Raw genomic sequence first — 16,349 nt, forward strand, 5'->3', positions numbered from 1 at the left:
ACACTCAAAACAAACATGAAAAACAGCACAAGGTGTTGACCTGGCCTCCAACTTCACTAGATCCCAAACTGATCAAGTATCTGTGGGATGATCCACAGAGGTCCCTCCCCTCAACCCATAGGATCCAAAGGTCCCTTTTAAGCGTTTGTACAGTGGCGGCCACAGCAGCCTAAATATGTCAAAGTCCCTCTCTAGAGCCTTTCTCTAGTTTGTTCATTTTGGCATATAGAAACATAACAAGACGATATTTATTGTAGTAATCCCCAGTTGTGCATATGGTTCTCACGCTTTCCAAAGACCCCAAATAAGTGTTTCACTCAGTGGTTTGTAGATTTCTGCCTCTCACATCCCTCCCAGCAAAGACAGAAAGACAGTCGGCTTAGGAGTGTGTTTAGCTACCACTGAAGTCAAATATTCATTTCCAAGGTTGTACTTGTGCGCTTATCACAGGATGTTTCCCTCAGCATACCAACGTATTCTTGTTGAGACAGGATGAACGACGCATCTCGTCAAAAAAAGAGTGCAACAGGAATACAGTGTTAATATATTTAGAAAAACAAAACATGTTATATTAAAGGCGAATTCCCATTGCAGTAAACCAGTTATGAATACTAGGATTTCTTTCTCCAAAGAGATCCCCCTAAATCCTGGACACTGGTCCTTAAAGTTATTTGTACACATGGAAAATTCACAGGGCAGGAAGGTTGAAAACCAACATTTCCTCATTACTGCTAACTGTCCTTTTCTTTGTTCTGTTGAGAACTGGTGAGGTCTGCGGTGTAACCAGAGTAACCGAGGCATATGTTCAAAGGTTTGTTTATACTGTAATGAATCAAAAATAAAGTACAGTTCAAGATCTGGACAGCCAAAACTATCACAATGCCTGGATACAATATGCAAGTAAGAATGTACACATGTTGAGTGAATTAACACTTTCATACGGTTACATCTCAACAAAAACTGATGCAAAAACTGATGTGGAAGTGGCCCATATGTTAACTATACTTACTGCATTCAAAAATGGAAATGGTAAAAAAAAATAAACAAATGTGATGCTTCATTTAGTTTTAGACTTGAAACCAAACCACAGACAGGCAGACGGGACGCTGAGTGAGTCATGCAGAGTCATGGTCATGTGAGGATCACCAGGTAAAACCTTTCATAATGTTCAAGGGTCTGTGATGTTTTTCTTGCATGTGCGTTACTTATGACCCTGCTTGAGCAAAACCTGTTCACCGAGGAACTGAGCTGAGACATAACATCTGGTTTATAATTAGAGCCAGATGTTGCACCCAGTCATCTTTAGGGGACTGCCCCCCCCCCCCCCCCCCCAAAAAAAAAAAACAACAACTCAAGAATAACAAACTAAACTGATCAGATGACTGCAAAGTAATTTCCTCATTCTTCTATAATTCTAAAAAACATAAAAAAAAGTTCTTGTGAAATAAAACATTTAAACCCCTACATACAGTACACGACATGCAGGTGTTCGACGTGTAACTTACCAAACTCACTTTAACCTCCTCTGAACAATATTCATTGATTACCCTTTCTCCAGTGTACACAATAATTATTTAGACTAGCTTACAGTAATAAAAATCACAGCATATTTATAGTTTTTATAGTGTTGCATTTGTGAAACATTTTTGTTTGCATTGCCTGATATTTGTCATTTACACCATGAACATATCCATGTGGAAAACTAACAAAATCCTTGCAAACTAAATGATCTTAAACAATAAACTTGCAATATACCTACCCAAAGGCCTCGTGATATGTTTACTGATTTCCGTGTAGTTTCAAAATCCATTCAGCAGCTGACAGGCCTCTTTCTCTCTTGGTGCATCGGTCCCTCCTGGCAACAAGTGACGCAGGCGCGATTAGTTCTCCCGACAGCCAATCAAATTACAGGAAAGCTTCACGAGGAAGCTCGGTGCTGTATTTAAAGTCACTCGGAACACTAGTTTTTTCGGTCGGTGTGGCGTTGCTGTTGAGTTTGTTTTCTAGTGTGTAAGTAAAGACTTTCCCTGAAGATGAAGGCTTTTCTGCTTCTTATCTTGACCGTGTGGTTAAACACTCAGTACGGCGGCTGCTCTTCTCTGTCTTCGTGCTCCTACCCTCCATCAAAGTGGTGTTCATCTATGGACTCAGCCATTGAATGTGGGGTAAGGTCACTCATAGTTGTTGTTTTTTTTTTTTTTTAAAACATACTACCTTATGTTCTTACCACCTAATTTCTATTTCTGAGCAGCTGACGTCCACTAAAAGTATACGACACCTCGGTAATAGTTAGCTCCTGCGCTGACAGCGTTTATTATAGTTTTAGTGTGGTGCACTTATCGCTAACTTACATCAGGAAACCATAGCAACAACAATTAGCCGGACTCCGTGGGGTCAGTTTGCTAACGGCTAGCTTAACTTTCTTAGAGGTGAATAAACAGACTACAACAAACCTAACACAGCTGTTTTTTCCCCCCATAATACTCTACAGCGTATTCTCTCGGTTGAAAGAGAACACCCTGTTCAAAACTAGGTGGCACCACTCATCACAGGCTCCTCTTTTATCGTCGAAGCTTAGCTAATTCAACAAGTAGTTGCTATTAAACAGTTATAGCTAACCTTAGCTCGCGGTGTGACTCAAACTACCAGTTATGAATCTCACTGAGGAAGTAGACAGAGTGTTTTTAGCAGGTGTGGGGAACAATAGGAGGAAGTAAAACTCTCAGAAATGAACTCCCTTTCCCAGTCCAGCTTTCATCACATACCAAAGTATCTCGATAATTTAGTACAGTTCTAATTTACTGTCACAAACATCACAACATTGCCACTGGAAGCTATAGTAACTTGCACAACTACTGTAAAAACTGATAAATTGTGACAGGTAATTTAAATGTATACTCTCTAATGTGGCATACAAATACAGTGCAGGGCTGTATTTGTATGCCAACCTATTTTAACAGCTGCACCTAAAACTATGGGTCACTACGACGGAGTATTAGGGCCACATTAAGGGAAAAAAAAAATCACAAACTTCGAGAATAAAGTCGTAATTTACGAGAATAAAGTCATAATTTATGAGAATAAAGTCATATATTACGAGAATAAAGTCGTTATTTATGAGAATAAAGTCGTTATTTATGAGAATAAAGTCATATATTACGAGAATAAAGTCGTAATTTATGAGAATAAAGTCGTAATTTACGAGAATAAAGTCGTTATTTATGAGAATAAAGTCGTTATTTATGAGAATAAAGTCATATATTACGAGAATAAAGTCGTAATTTATGAGAATAAAGTCGTAATTTACGAGAATAAAGTCGTTATTTATGAGAATAAAGTCGTTATTTATGAGAATAAAGTCATATATTACGAGAATAAAGTCGTTATTTATGAGAATAAAGTCATATATTACGAGAATAAAGTCGTTATTTATGAGAATAAAGTCATATATTACGAGAATAAAGTCGTTATTTATGAGAATAAAGTCGTTATTTATGAGAATAAAGTCGTTATTTATGAGAATAAAGTCATATATTACGAGAATAAAGTCGTAATTTATGAGAATAAAGTCGTAATTTACGAGAATAAAGTCGTTATTTATGAGAATAAAGTCGTTATTTATGAGAATAAAGTCATATATTACGAGAATAAAGTCGTAATTTATGAGAATAAAGTCGTAATTTACGAGAATAAAGTCGTTATTTATGAGAATAAAGTCGTTATTTATGAGAATAAAGTCATATATTACGAGAATAAAGTCGTAATTTACGAGAATAAAGTCATAATTTATGAGAATAAAGTCATATATTACGAGAATAAAGTCGTAATTTACGAGAATAAAGTCAATTTGTGAGAATAAAGTCATATATTACGAGAATAAAGTCGTTATTTATGAGAATAAAGTCGTTATTTATGAGAATAAAGTCATAATTTTATGAGAATAAAGTCATAATATTCTAACCTGTTGTTTTAGAGGAAGACAGTTGGTAAAATGAGGGCCGTGGAGGATTTTGTGGAGTTGTACTTTAGGATAGGTTTCACAAACAAGGAGATACTTAATCTTTTGGCACATCAGCATCACATCATTATAAGTATTAGGACTTTAAAAAGATTGTGCAAGAAAATGCATCTTTTCCGGACAAAGAACCAGACGGACTTGGAGGAAGTCGCTGCTTTTGTGGAGGGGGAAATGGCTGGAACTGGTCAACTGCAGGGTTATCGGTGGATGCATCAGCGGGCCATTCAGAGGGGTTTCGTGGTGTCTCAAGAAACAATCCGACTGATAATTAAGATTCTGGATCCAGAGGGAGTCGAGCTCCGGCGAGCACGGCGTCGGCAATACACCTGCAGAGGGCCCAACACCTTATGGCACATGGATTCTTATGATAAACTAAAGCCCTATGGCATTGCTATTAACGGCTGCATTGACGGATTTAGTCATGACTTTATTCTCATAAATAACGACTTTATTCTCGTAAATTACGACTTTATTCTCGTAAATTACGACTTTATTCTCATAAATTACGACTTTATTCTCGTAAATTATGACTTTATTCTCGTAAATAACGACTTTATTCTCATAAATAACGACTTTATTCTCGTAATATATGACTTTATTCTCATAAATAACGACTTTATTCTCATAAATTATGACTTTATTCTCGTAAATTACGACTTTATTCTCGTAATACACGACTTTATTCTCATAAATAACGACTTTATTCTCATAAATTATGACTTTATTCTCGTAAATTACGACTTTATTCTCGTAATATATGACTTTATTCTCATAAATTACGGCTTTATTCTCATAAATTATGACTTTATTCTCGTAAATAACGACTTTATTCTCGTAATATATGACTTTATTCTCATAAATTATGACTTTATTCTCGTAAATAACGACTTTATTCTCATAAATAACGACTTTATTCTCGTAATATATGACTTTATTCTCATAAATAACGACTTTATTCTCATAAATTACGACTTTATTCTCATAAATAACGACTTTATTCTCATAAATAACGACTTTATTCTCGTAATATACGACTTTATTCTCATAAATAACGACTTTATTCTCGTAATATACGACTTTATTCTCATAAATTATGACTTTATTCTCGTAAATAACGACTTTATTCTCGTAAATAACGACTTTATTCTCGTAATATATGACTTTATTCTCATAAATTATGACTTTATTCTCGTAAATAACGACTTTATTCTCATAAATAACGACTTTATTCTCGTAATATATGACTTTATTCTCATAAATTATGACTTTATTCTCGTAAATAACGACTTTATTCTCATAAATAACGACTTTATTCTCATAAATTACGACTTTATTCTCGTAATATACGACTTTATTCTCATAAATAACGACTTTATTCTCGTAATATACGACTTTATTCTCATAAATAACGACTTTATTCTCATAAATTACGACTTTATTCTCATAAATAACGACTTTATTCTCATAAATTACGACTTTATTCTCGTAAATTACGACTTTATTCTCATAAATTACGACTTTATTCTCGTAAATTATGACTTTATTCTCGAAGTTTGTGATTTTTTTTTTTCCTTAATGTGGCCCTAATACTCCGTCGTAGGTCACTGACTACAGGTGAACAGAATTTAAATCTGAAATGATCAAAATTACAGAAATGATTTTACCTTACACCAGTTTGCTTCGAAGTCAGCAGTCCAAGGAGGCAGGAACACAACCTGCAGACACAGTCACTGACATCACACAGATGTTGACCTCTCTGCTTTGTCCCCTCTTGTAGGTTTTGAAGGAATGCCTAATGTCTAACTTCACCAGGACTCACCAGAAGGACAGTCCAATCGAGGTGGCGCTATACTATGAGAGTCTGTGTCCCGGATGCAGAATGTTTCTCGTTGAGATGCTTTTCCCCACCTGGGTCTTGCTGAATGACATCATGTCTGTTGCTCTGGTGCCCTATGGCAATGCACAGGTAGGCAGTGAACCAAGCACCTTTAGAATACACAGGGATTGTCATTTTGATACGTGAAGGCATATTTGACCAAAAACATCTACTCAAAAAACAATCAAATAAACATGATGCATAAGTGGATGTCCGTTTACTGACATGAAGGGAATAATCCAAAAGTATGTTATGATCGAGTCAATGATTTATTTATTTATTTATTTTTTGCATTTACCCCATCCCAGGAAAACCCTGTTGGAAAGAAGTATACTTACGTGTGCCAGCATGGAGAGCAGGAGTGTTTGGGGAACATGATTGAGGTAACACTCCAAACAAACAATGATGGTTGAAATGGTTAAATAATCTGATGCTTTAATTACAATTTGGAGCCACGAAATCTGCCTTGGATTGAGAAAAGACGTAATATTTGTCTTTCAAGGAATGTGCTGTGGATTGTTTAAAACCCAGCGTTGTGTGCTGTGATGAATCAGAGAACTGCTCAAAATGATTATAATTAATTAACTGTCCTGTTCTTCTCAGACTTGTATAATGAACAAGACCAACATGGCTTTCCCGATCATCTTCTGCATGGAATCTTCCGCGGATGTCATCAATAATGCCAAGGCTGTAAGCAAGTCTGAGTGTGGTGTGTGTGTGTGTGTGTGTGTTTTTCGCACATTTGCCCAGTCATTTGACTGGTGTCTATCACCACCTGTGCTCCTCCATCTTTTCAGTCAGTGTCACTTCCCTAACTAAAGTTGATGTCTGTTTATTTCCCTACACTGTTGTTTGTAGTGCACTAGCCTCTACGCCCCTAAGCTGAACTGGGACGACGTCATGAGCTGTGTGAAGGGGGATCTGGGAAACCAGCTCATGCATCAGAATGCATTGGCTACCAAAGCCTTGAGTCCTTCACACCAATATGTTCCCTGGGTGACCATTAATGGAGTAAGTCATCAGTGCAGTTAGTGACACATAAACACTGCGGGATACTGTTTAGAAAAAAAACATTACAGAGACAGTCAGAAACTATAAGACACCTGACTAAAGATTAGAATCTGAATTGTCTGAATTGTTGTTGACGCTGGCTTTTGAAATAAGTGATGTTACATTGATAGTTATATGAGTTGGAGATCATTTTGACAATCAGGCTACCTCAAGGTTCAAATCTGTAACTGAAAGTGAGCTATGGTTGATTCATGTGAAGCTACAGCTCGATGCGACTCCAAAGCTTAATGCGTCACGCTGCTGTCTGTTTGCCAGCCAACTTGAGACAAGAAGCATGGTAACAACTTGAAAGTGAAGTTTGCTCCAAAGCAGTAAGAATAAAAGAAAAAGAAACACCACATCATGTCAAATAGCAGGGAGTGTTTATAGTTCAGGTCCACTTAACATTTTATGAAGATGTGAGATCAGTGAAATGTCACATTCCTACAGTTTCCTGTCTTATGTTTCATCTTTACATGCAGCCAAAGTAGTGATTGCCATATTTTAATTAGAACTGATGCATACTGCTGACTGACATTTATGTTAATGAGTTTTCTAGACAGTGTGGCTGTCACACCAGCCCTAACTTTTATACATTTGCAGAAGCACACAGATGAACTGCAGGACAAAGCCATGGCTTCTCTCTTCACTCTGGTCTGCGACATGTACAAGGTACAATTTAGTCACTCAGCTCAGTCCTTGACTACGTTGTACACTTTTTTAAGCTGTATAATCTTGATCTCTGAACTCAAACATGTTCTTGTTTCAGGGCCCCAAGCCTAAGGCCTGCGGGGGAAGCCAGAAACACTACAAGAGTTACTGCCACAATGAGTAAAGGAGCAACATATGCCTGTTTGCGTGTGGCCACTAAACAAGGAACACTTAAGAATATCATCAAATATGTTGCTGCGTTTACATCTGTGATTTTGCACTCTGTTTCTAAAAAGGGAAGACTTTGATCATGTCACCTTATAAAACACACAATAAAAATACAATTCAATTTTCTAATAAAAGTGTGTCATTATTCAAATGCTATCTACTGAAATCATAAATGGGGTTTGTAGGATTATAGTATTTGCACAAAAAAAAGTAGTGTCAAAAAAAGTAGTGTCCTCACTGTCCTACAGATGGCGCCATAGCTTTTAAATCTTCTTCATTGCACCCATAGGATTGTTTAATCCACTGCTGTCAGAGGCATGAGAGACAACAAAAACTGTTACAGATACAGTACATGGAGGTTGGAGAAAATACTGTTATTAATGTCAGCCTGTCTTACCATGGTTATTTACATCATCCATGTTTGATTTAATTAGAATATTATGTCTTATTCAAAACATGGAAATGTAAAATAAAATGTACGCACAAAATTATGTTAATAAGCAAACCTGAGATCATACCTGAGTGATTCATGAGTCACAGCTGACATTATACTGTGTTTTGTATTTGGTTTTTAGTGCATGAGGGCGTACGTCAGAAGGATCAGGGTCATTACACTTCATAAGAGGATTGTACTGAATGTGAAACCCAGACTTGGAAACAATAAGAAACCCAAAGCTGTGTGAATGTGGCAAAAAAAAAGTTACATGGAGAGAATGTAGGCAGCGGTTTGATCAAAAACAGAGTCTGGCTGGCCTAACCAGAAGGTCTGGATGCCTAACCAGAAGGTCTGGATGCATGAAGTCCACCCAGATCCTACAGCCAGATAGACATACATGAATAATGGCCTGTCATGCAGGCGGCGGCTCCACCACCTCCATCGCGACAGGCTCCATATGCTTTATGTTTCTGGCTCGACTGACTTAATTCTCTACATTTTATAAAGCCTTTGCTGCTTTGTGGTTGAATGCGGTAACATTTCAAAAAAACGTGTCAGTGTCAAGTCAAGACGTGAACCACAAACAGTGCTTAAAGTGTGTTGTGTTTATCATTAAATAGTGACAGCTGAGGGTTTTTTTTGAAGAGGCGGGGAAATAGTTGGTACTTACTGAATGACAGCCCAAGGAAGTATTGGTGCCACGGACAACTTCATATCTGATCTTAAATGTGGTTCCTGTAGCCTCCTCTTTGGTATTTCCTTCCCAGTTGTCTCGTTCCCATGGTACAGTAGCTGTAAGTATGAGGAGAAATAATTCATCAAAATTTTTCAACTTCACAGAGGTAAGGGTCATTAACTGAACTATAACAAATAGAAAATGTCAGTATAATTTGTGGCCTAGCACAATATTTATTTTTTTCTGTCTAAACTCACAAAAAGTGAATTGCTTTCAAATTGGCCATTAAAGCAAAAACAATATAGTTAGTTACTTGTGTGTTCTATTTGAATTGATGTGTATATATACTCTTGTGCATGGTTATGTGCTTTTTGGCACTGACAAGCAGTTGTACAGAACATTAATGGACTCATATTAGAGTAAACAACTGTAGTAATAATGTAGAGTAATGCCACTGGGAAAAAAGCCAATACATGAGTCAGCAAGTTTTGTTATTAATCCAGTTCATGATATAGGAAATGATCGCAGCGTTCTCTGTCTTGGTCCAAAGTGATCAGCAACAAAACTCTGGAGTGTTTTGACAATTGTTTATGGAAAGGTGAAACTCCCAAGCAGATGGAGAGATAGGGTCACGGGATGCGGCAGAAAACAAGGACTCTTATCTGTTTCCCCCCAACACTGACGCTGAAAGAGAGATGCCCTGAGAGCTAAATCCAAAACACTGTCTCTATGTAAGAACCGTCTGTTGTGTCCAAGGTAATAGTGTGTCGGTCTCAGGACTTGAAATCAGATAAACGTTCCAAAAATAACGTCCAAGTGGGCTTTAGCGATGCTCATCACATTATCAACAACATCACAAAACCAGCCCTGTCTGCAGCTTACCTTTATATTTCATTTTATCTACAATCTATTCAAGAGTTATTCGAATAAAGAAATATGACACTGGCAGTTCTATATTATTACTTAATGGTCATTCTATATACTCAACTGTTATTTGTCTTTAATTTCTTAAAAATATAAACTGAATAGTTTTTAAAAGTAAATTATCTCAACAGACTTTTTTTTTTTTTTTTCTCCGTATAATGCATCAAAGATTACCTCTGGAAATACCATTTAAATCTGGCAGCAAGCTGCACATTACTTGATCAAGTACCAAATTCTTTTGAACTGTGGTGAGCTATGTTAATGTTTTATTTCATGGGCTCCCAGCTGCAGAATGTTGTGACGCATAACAGTTAATGTCGTTACCACCAGTGAGGTTCAACAGCGTCTGTATATCGTCTTCATTGCAATATTAAAGATTAACCGACGCTTGACATTTCCAGTTCAAAGGATACGGAGGGAATGCAGGGTGACTTCTTAAAATAAACTCTGTCCGAAGTTGAGAAACCAGTTCCTAAAAGTAATCTCCTATTATACACGTGCAGTACAAGCCAAACCTCCAAAGATGTGAAGACAATGTGAAATGAAACTCAACTTTTCTGTGTGTAGTCTGTAGTTCACTGTTAATGGAGCGTCTAGATTTCACTTGTCATTCTTTAGCTTCATGATTAGACGCGTATGATCTTGTAAACTAATCAAACTGACCGGATCAAACGGCTGAAATGTTGTATTAACTGCTCTTTTTTTCTGCCGCCCAGAGACAGTGGGACTCCTCGGAGCAGGCCCCTTGTGCTGAGACTCTCCAGGAACCTGACGCCCGATGGACTGTGAAGAGGGTCTTCTCAGGGAACCTGCAGCTGCCCAGGCTTTCCTGCAGACCCTCCACACAGGACAAACCCGAAGATTGCCCCCTGTCTAGTGCCCCACCCAGCCCTCTACACGACCCCAGAGTCGGCATCTTCAAACCATCCAGGAGCCTGGGGACTCTGACCAGCTGCATCTCCAAAGTCTTGTGAGTTGGTGATACATGTGTGATCTGTTATATATTTGTTGCCAAATCTTTGGACTTACTTAAGCGACGCAATTGGACCTAGTAATGGCCACTTTAAAAGAGTGTGCAGGAATAATAATCTTAATAACACCAGGATTGTTTTTATATATTAGGTACACTGGTCCTGGACTAAATCCCATTCATGAATCTCATAATAAATAATCTTCAGTTTATGTTGAAAAAGGGTAGGAAAGGTGGTAAACTGTACGATCGAGGATGTCGTCTGTGGTGTTGTTAAACTGGATTGAATTAGACCCTGAAGTGTTTATTTAGCCCATTTTAGCCCTCTGACTAAAATGCCATTGTCAAAATAATAAAAAACAAGTGTCTGTACACTGCAATACAATTCAGTAGTACTACCACGGCCTCCAAAATGAAAACACAGTTCAAATCATCATCTTTGTTATTAAAACTAATGTTGAATACCATAACCTTCATGGAGCTAAGATTCTGTGCAGGATTTGTACTAATATACCTATCTAGTATTAGTAAAACACATGGCCTTTTTCTCCAAACCTTTGGACACCTTTTTATGATTAGTGATCTAAATTACAAGGTCTTAACCAATAACCAACCCCTGTGACGTCAGCATGTTGGGGTCTTGTAAGTCCACACACATCAATACGCAATAAACAAGATAACTATTCAGTCCTTTCTTCCAGCTCCTCTGTAAAATCTGGAGTGTTCAGCTGGTTTTTTCATTTTCTTGTTATCCAGCTGCTTAATTTAGGTAAAAATCTGCCTTTCGAGCATATGATTCAGCAAAGTCTCCTGCTCAAGGCATCGCTCTCTCCTCTGCCACACTGCTGAACAATTAACACTATAAAAGATCAGACAAACGGGGCTCTCATGATTATTTCCACAACAACATTCAAACTGCTGTTCAAAATTGATCTGTAGCTTTTTTTTTTCCCTTTCTAGACTGTGTGTACCCATTACCTTTCTCTTTTCAAGTGTTGAAGAAATGCAGACTGACTTGTTTGATTACGTAGGTAGCTGTAGTGGACGTCAGAGGTGTCTGATAGCGCTTTATGATAAAAACGGGGCCTAACACAACTTCATTTGGATGTTTTAATCTGTAATAAAAAACTAGGAAGCTATTTACATATCAATACATAGTGTAGTTTAATGGGTGTCAGTGATTGCTTTTTTGTCAACATGTGAGTCAAACACAGCGGCATTCAGATTCATCACACATTCAGTGTGCCAGGGTCAAAGCGATACAGGTGGAAAATAAGTCCATGTACTGTGATCATTAGGTTTTGTTTATTTTATACATGTTTATACGTCAGCAGGTATAACGCAATGCTGCTATAGCCAAGATGACTGGGACATTGAAGGACTAAAAGTGTTTCATTGTATTCCTTCTGTGGGCCATGTGCTCTCCTGTTTACAAGTTGGTAGTGCAGTTTTGACAGGGTGCCAGATAAATTGTTTATGGAGAAGCATTAAAGGCACAGGACGTTTAAACCTGGCAATGCCACACATGGTTGGAAAATTGAATCCAATTTTTACGTATAGCACAGGTAGTAGAAATTAAGAGGCACTAATGGCAGAAATGGAATATAGTATTTATGTTTTTGTTTGTTTATAAACTACAAATTATTGGTTCACAAGCTTACAATGAGCTTTTCAGGTCATGTACCACAGAGCTTGTTTTAGTATCCGGGTTTTTTTGTACTGTATGTGTGATGTATGATGCGATATTTAGTCGGTTGCATTCTGCAGCCTCACCACTAGATGCCACTGAATTGTACATGCAGGTCCTTTAAAGTTGAAGGCCAGGGCTGCTTTGACAAACAGTATAAATGAACATCCGTTACAGTCAAGTCCTTGACAAACAAGTTCAGGCAATACTAATCACGCTGATCAGCACCAAGTAAATCTCACTGTATTTTGATGTATATTAGAGTTTTAAGTCTGGTGTCTGTGGTGACATTCTTGAGCTGAAGCTTTGGTAATACATCTGTGAAGATTCTTAGTCATCCAGGTATGACATATAGGTATCATATAGCCCCCCCCCCCCCCCCCAACAAAAAGCTGAAAACAAGGGCAACTGAACTAGTACAATTTGTTGAAGGCGTTTTGCCAATCATCCAAGTAGCTTCTACTTCTAAGAGACTGATGGGGAGTTGGGGTTTAAATAGGAACATCTGTGGGTGTTGCTCATCAGAATCTCGTATGACTAGTGTCTATTAACGACCAGATTCCTGCTTTTTTTTTTTTTTTTTTGGATATGGAGCTTTATCTTATATGTCAGCCAGCAATGTTGGTTTGCTTAGTTTGTTACAACTGAAAATATGGTGGAGAAACGTTTGAAGCAGCCAAGAAAAGCTTCTGAGCTCGTAGATAATAAAGAAACTCATTCAGAGGAAGGATTACAGTTGGAATCGGTGTGGCACAGGATATCTTCCGGAGGATTTGGTCAAGACACAGGCGTTTGACCTTCCTGATGAGTTCCTCATCCAGAATGTTCCATACGTATACAGAAGAACTACCTTCTCATAACTCGCCCTTGCAAAATTTACATTTGAACACATCTGTGTCCAGTTCTCGCGAACCAAGATGTTTCTCTCTCCTCATCTTAAGAGGAGTGCGTTTTCCGCCTGGGAAAAAATGAATGGTTTACACATTAGTCTGGCGTGAGCCTTTCTGCAGGTGTCTGACTCACACACTTCTTGCTGGGATTGCTCCCCAGATTTCTGATCAGAGAACAGCTTTGGTTTAAAAACCTGGAATTATGACGTCCTTTATGGAGGACAAGGGATGGGAGCATACTCCACCCGCACCAGATGGGAACTCCATATGGACTGGTTGGAGCCAGTGACTCAGCATGATGTTGTCTGTGAGCCCTTGTTTGTTCTCTTTTGCTGCGGATTGAACCTTCCGGAAAATCTCAGGAGATGGATTAAAGACGTCACAAAATATGAACAGGGTTTCCCAGAGGAGTGTGGGGACATAGTCCCTCGTCAGTCATCAGAGAAGTGGTCTCATGGATATCTCAGTGTCTTTTTGACCAAAGTCCTGACCACCTGCCAGTTTTCAAAACTTGCAAACCCACATTAGGTTGACATTAATACTAATTTAGAGTTTTAATAGCAACCCACTTGATGAAGCCACGTATTAATGATGCCGTCTTATTCCGTGGAATATCTTGTAACATATGAATGGATGCCAAACCATTAGAACTATGCCTTAATGAACTTGAGCAGCCCCACTTCAGGACCTGCAGGAGTACCACCACAGGAATGTTCTGTTCTGGCCTCCCTGAATCTAACTGGAGACTGGGCAGCCTTCACCTCTGCTTCTGGCGTCCACATGACTGGAAGGATGATGAGCTTCGGGGCTGGGATAGGTTTGGGACCAGAATTATCATCAGATGCGATGAAGCTAAGACAGAGGGCATCTTAGCTGCCCGGGAATTAGAGCTATCAGAAATTCAAGTCTTTAAAATTATTGACTGGGCCTGGCATAAGTTAAACTGCTTCATACTCAGCTTTTAAGTTACGTAGTGAAGATACAGCAACATTTGCATTCATTTAAACATATTTGTGTAACCTTTTATATCTGATTTGGTTTTCACCAGCTCCTGAGAAACATTTGTCTCTGTCTTTAGATGATAAATGCTATACTATGTTCACTAGCTAGGTGCTAACTATGGTGCTGGACAGGTAGTGTACAGAGCTGACAACAAGTACCAGAAAAAGAGAACTGAGACTGAACTACAACCGAGCGATCGGCTCAAAGAAGATACATCTCCCTAAAGTGACATTTTTCCTGCGCACTTAGTTCTGCACTTTTGTTCATACGGACACTAAGAGCAGATTTTATGTCAATGACCATTACAGACACAATGCATTTTAGAGGCGTTGAACTGCTCAACCCAGTAATGTTGACACCTGTCAGGTGTCGTGTAAGGGATGAGTTGGGATGTTCCTCTTGAAAGAACAAAGTAAACATGTATTTGAGCCTACAATAACAAGTTTACATTTGTATGACAACTAATTACCCTGTCTGAAAGTACAGAGCTGTCACACTGAAGTCATACATAACTGAAGCTGTGGGTGTACAATCCATAACAAGCTTTTCAACCACATTATATGTCTGTCCGGCTCTCACTACCAGCTGTTGGTCATAGGTTCAGTCCTGTGTCAGATGTTCCAGCTCCCTAGGTTATTGCCGTTACTCCAGACAGCACCGGTGTTCAGCTGTGAGTCCTTGATCACAGGAGGACCTTTTCTCACTCTCTGGTGATAAACAAAGACACTGGGCTCGGGGTGAAGATGATGTTGCCTCTGGTCACAGATAGAGAGCGCCATCGTGACAGCACCCATGCTCTCTATAGCTTTTATCTACCTCTGCTTTTTATAGTCAGAGGCCCTTCATGTGACTCTTCCTGGTGTGCTCAGAGCATGTGAAAAGCAAAGAAGCTGCCTCTGAGGAAATAGGCGTCTTCACAACAAACAGCACCTCAGGGACAGGAGGAAAAGCCTGAATATGCAAAGCCGGATTGAGCGTAAAAAAAAATTTTTTTAAAAAAAGGTGAAAGCTGCAGCTGGAGTGAGAGAAAGGAAGGTGAGCTGGAAGGCCGAGCCAGACGGCAGCCTAATGTTTATACGTTGGAGGAACTTGGAGAGGAAGTAATTATGCAGCACAGTTTGAAGTTGATGAACAATATGTTCCTTAAGATTACGAGTGAGGGAAGGGGGGAGGCAGAGGGTTAGAAAGAGGGAGAGAGAAGCAGAAGGAGGTGATCTGTCATGCTTCCCCTCCCTGTAAATCAGACGTCCATATTTAGTTGGAAAGAGGGAAGGCCTAGCAGTAATGTAAACAAAGCCTGGGGGAGGGATGGAGGCAGGGAGAGTACATCAACGCTAATGTTTGAGTCTATTGCTCTGCACGGCAGTCAACGTGGTTTTCAGGAAGAGACAAGACAGACAAGAACGAAGATGATCTGATGATTTTAAATGAAGACTGAGAAACCCGTAGAAGGGCATTGTTTGTTGTTTTTGGATTTTAAAGCAGTTTATTTGAGAGCATCGGTAGTTTTGGAGTTATCATGAGCTGGCCTAGGTTTTGTTTAAATACAAAAAAGCAAGGACTGGACTTGAGACACTAGCTGCACCTGGAGTTGGAAAATTCAGACACACAACCACGTCACAAACAAGAGAGAAACTGATAAAAAGCCTCCTCACTTGCCAAAGGCAGAACGAGCAAAGGGAGCATCTACCTGTCCACTGACCATCATCTGTTCACCATGAGTGACTTGTGCTCTGAGAGCTCCGAAGAAGAGCAGTCTGAAGTTGGTGAGACGCCCCAGGAACAAATGCGGGCACGGCTGCCCTTGATCCAGCTCATGCCCAGGTCCAGAAGTGGTTCAGCGGCAGGATCCCCAAAGGTCTCACCCAAGGATTCCCCACGTGGATCTCCTCGCAACTCCCCGCTGCTCTTCAGAAAGCTTATGATGAACCGCAGCATCAA

General features: G+C 39.0%; 2 protein-coding genes across 2 annotated transcripts in view; both read left to right on the forward strand.

The window, feature by feature from the left end:
- The first annotated feature begins 1,935 nt into the window (after positions 1-1,935).
- Positions 1,936-8,654, forward strand: ifi30a (IFI30 lysosomal thiol reductase a). Its single transcript, XM_084547135.1, has 7 exons — positions 1,936-2,165; positions 5,796-5,984; positions 6,203-6,277; positions 6,498-6,584; positions 6,753-6,905; positions 7,548-7,616; positions 7,714-8,654. The coding sequence occupies exons 1-7, from the start codon at positions 2,034-2,036 to the stop codon at positions 7,777-7,779; spliced, it is 771 nt and encodes a 256-aa protein (XP_084403261.1). The 5' UTR covers positions 1,936-2,033; the 3' UTR covers positions 7,780-8,654.
- Positions 8,655-8,659: 5 nt separating this feature from the next.
- Positions 8,660-16,349, forward strand: part of pde4ca (phosphodiesterase 4C, cAMP-specific a) — a 49,521-nt gene continuing 41,831 nt past the window's right edge. Inside the window, exons 1-2 of the mRNA XM_084547133.1 lie at positions 8,660-9,101; positions 10,576-10,829. Coding sequence (XP_084403259.1) covers positions 9,060-9,101; positions 10,576-10,829 — 296 coding nt within the window. The 5' untranslated portion in view covers positions 8,660-9,059. The remainder of the gene's footprint in view (positions 9,102-10,575; positions 10,830-16,349) is intronic.

The sequence above is a fragment of the Chelon labrosus genome (assembly GCF_963514085.1).
Source record: "Chelon labrosus genome assembly, chromosome: 6".
Classification (NCBI taxonomy): Eukaryota; Metazoa; Chordata; class Actinopteri; order Mugiliformes; family Mugilidae; genus Chelon; species Chelon labrosus.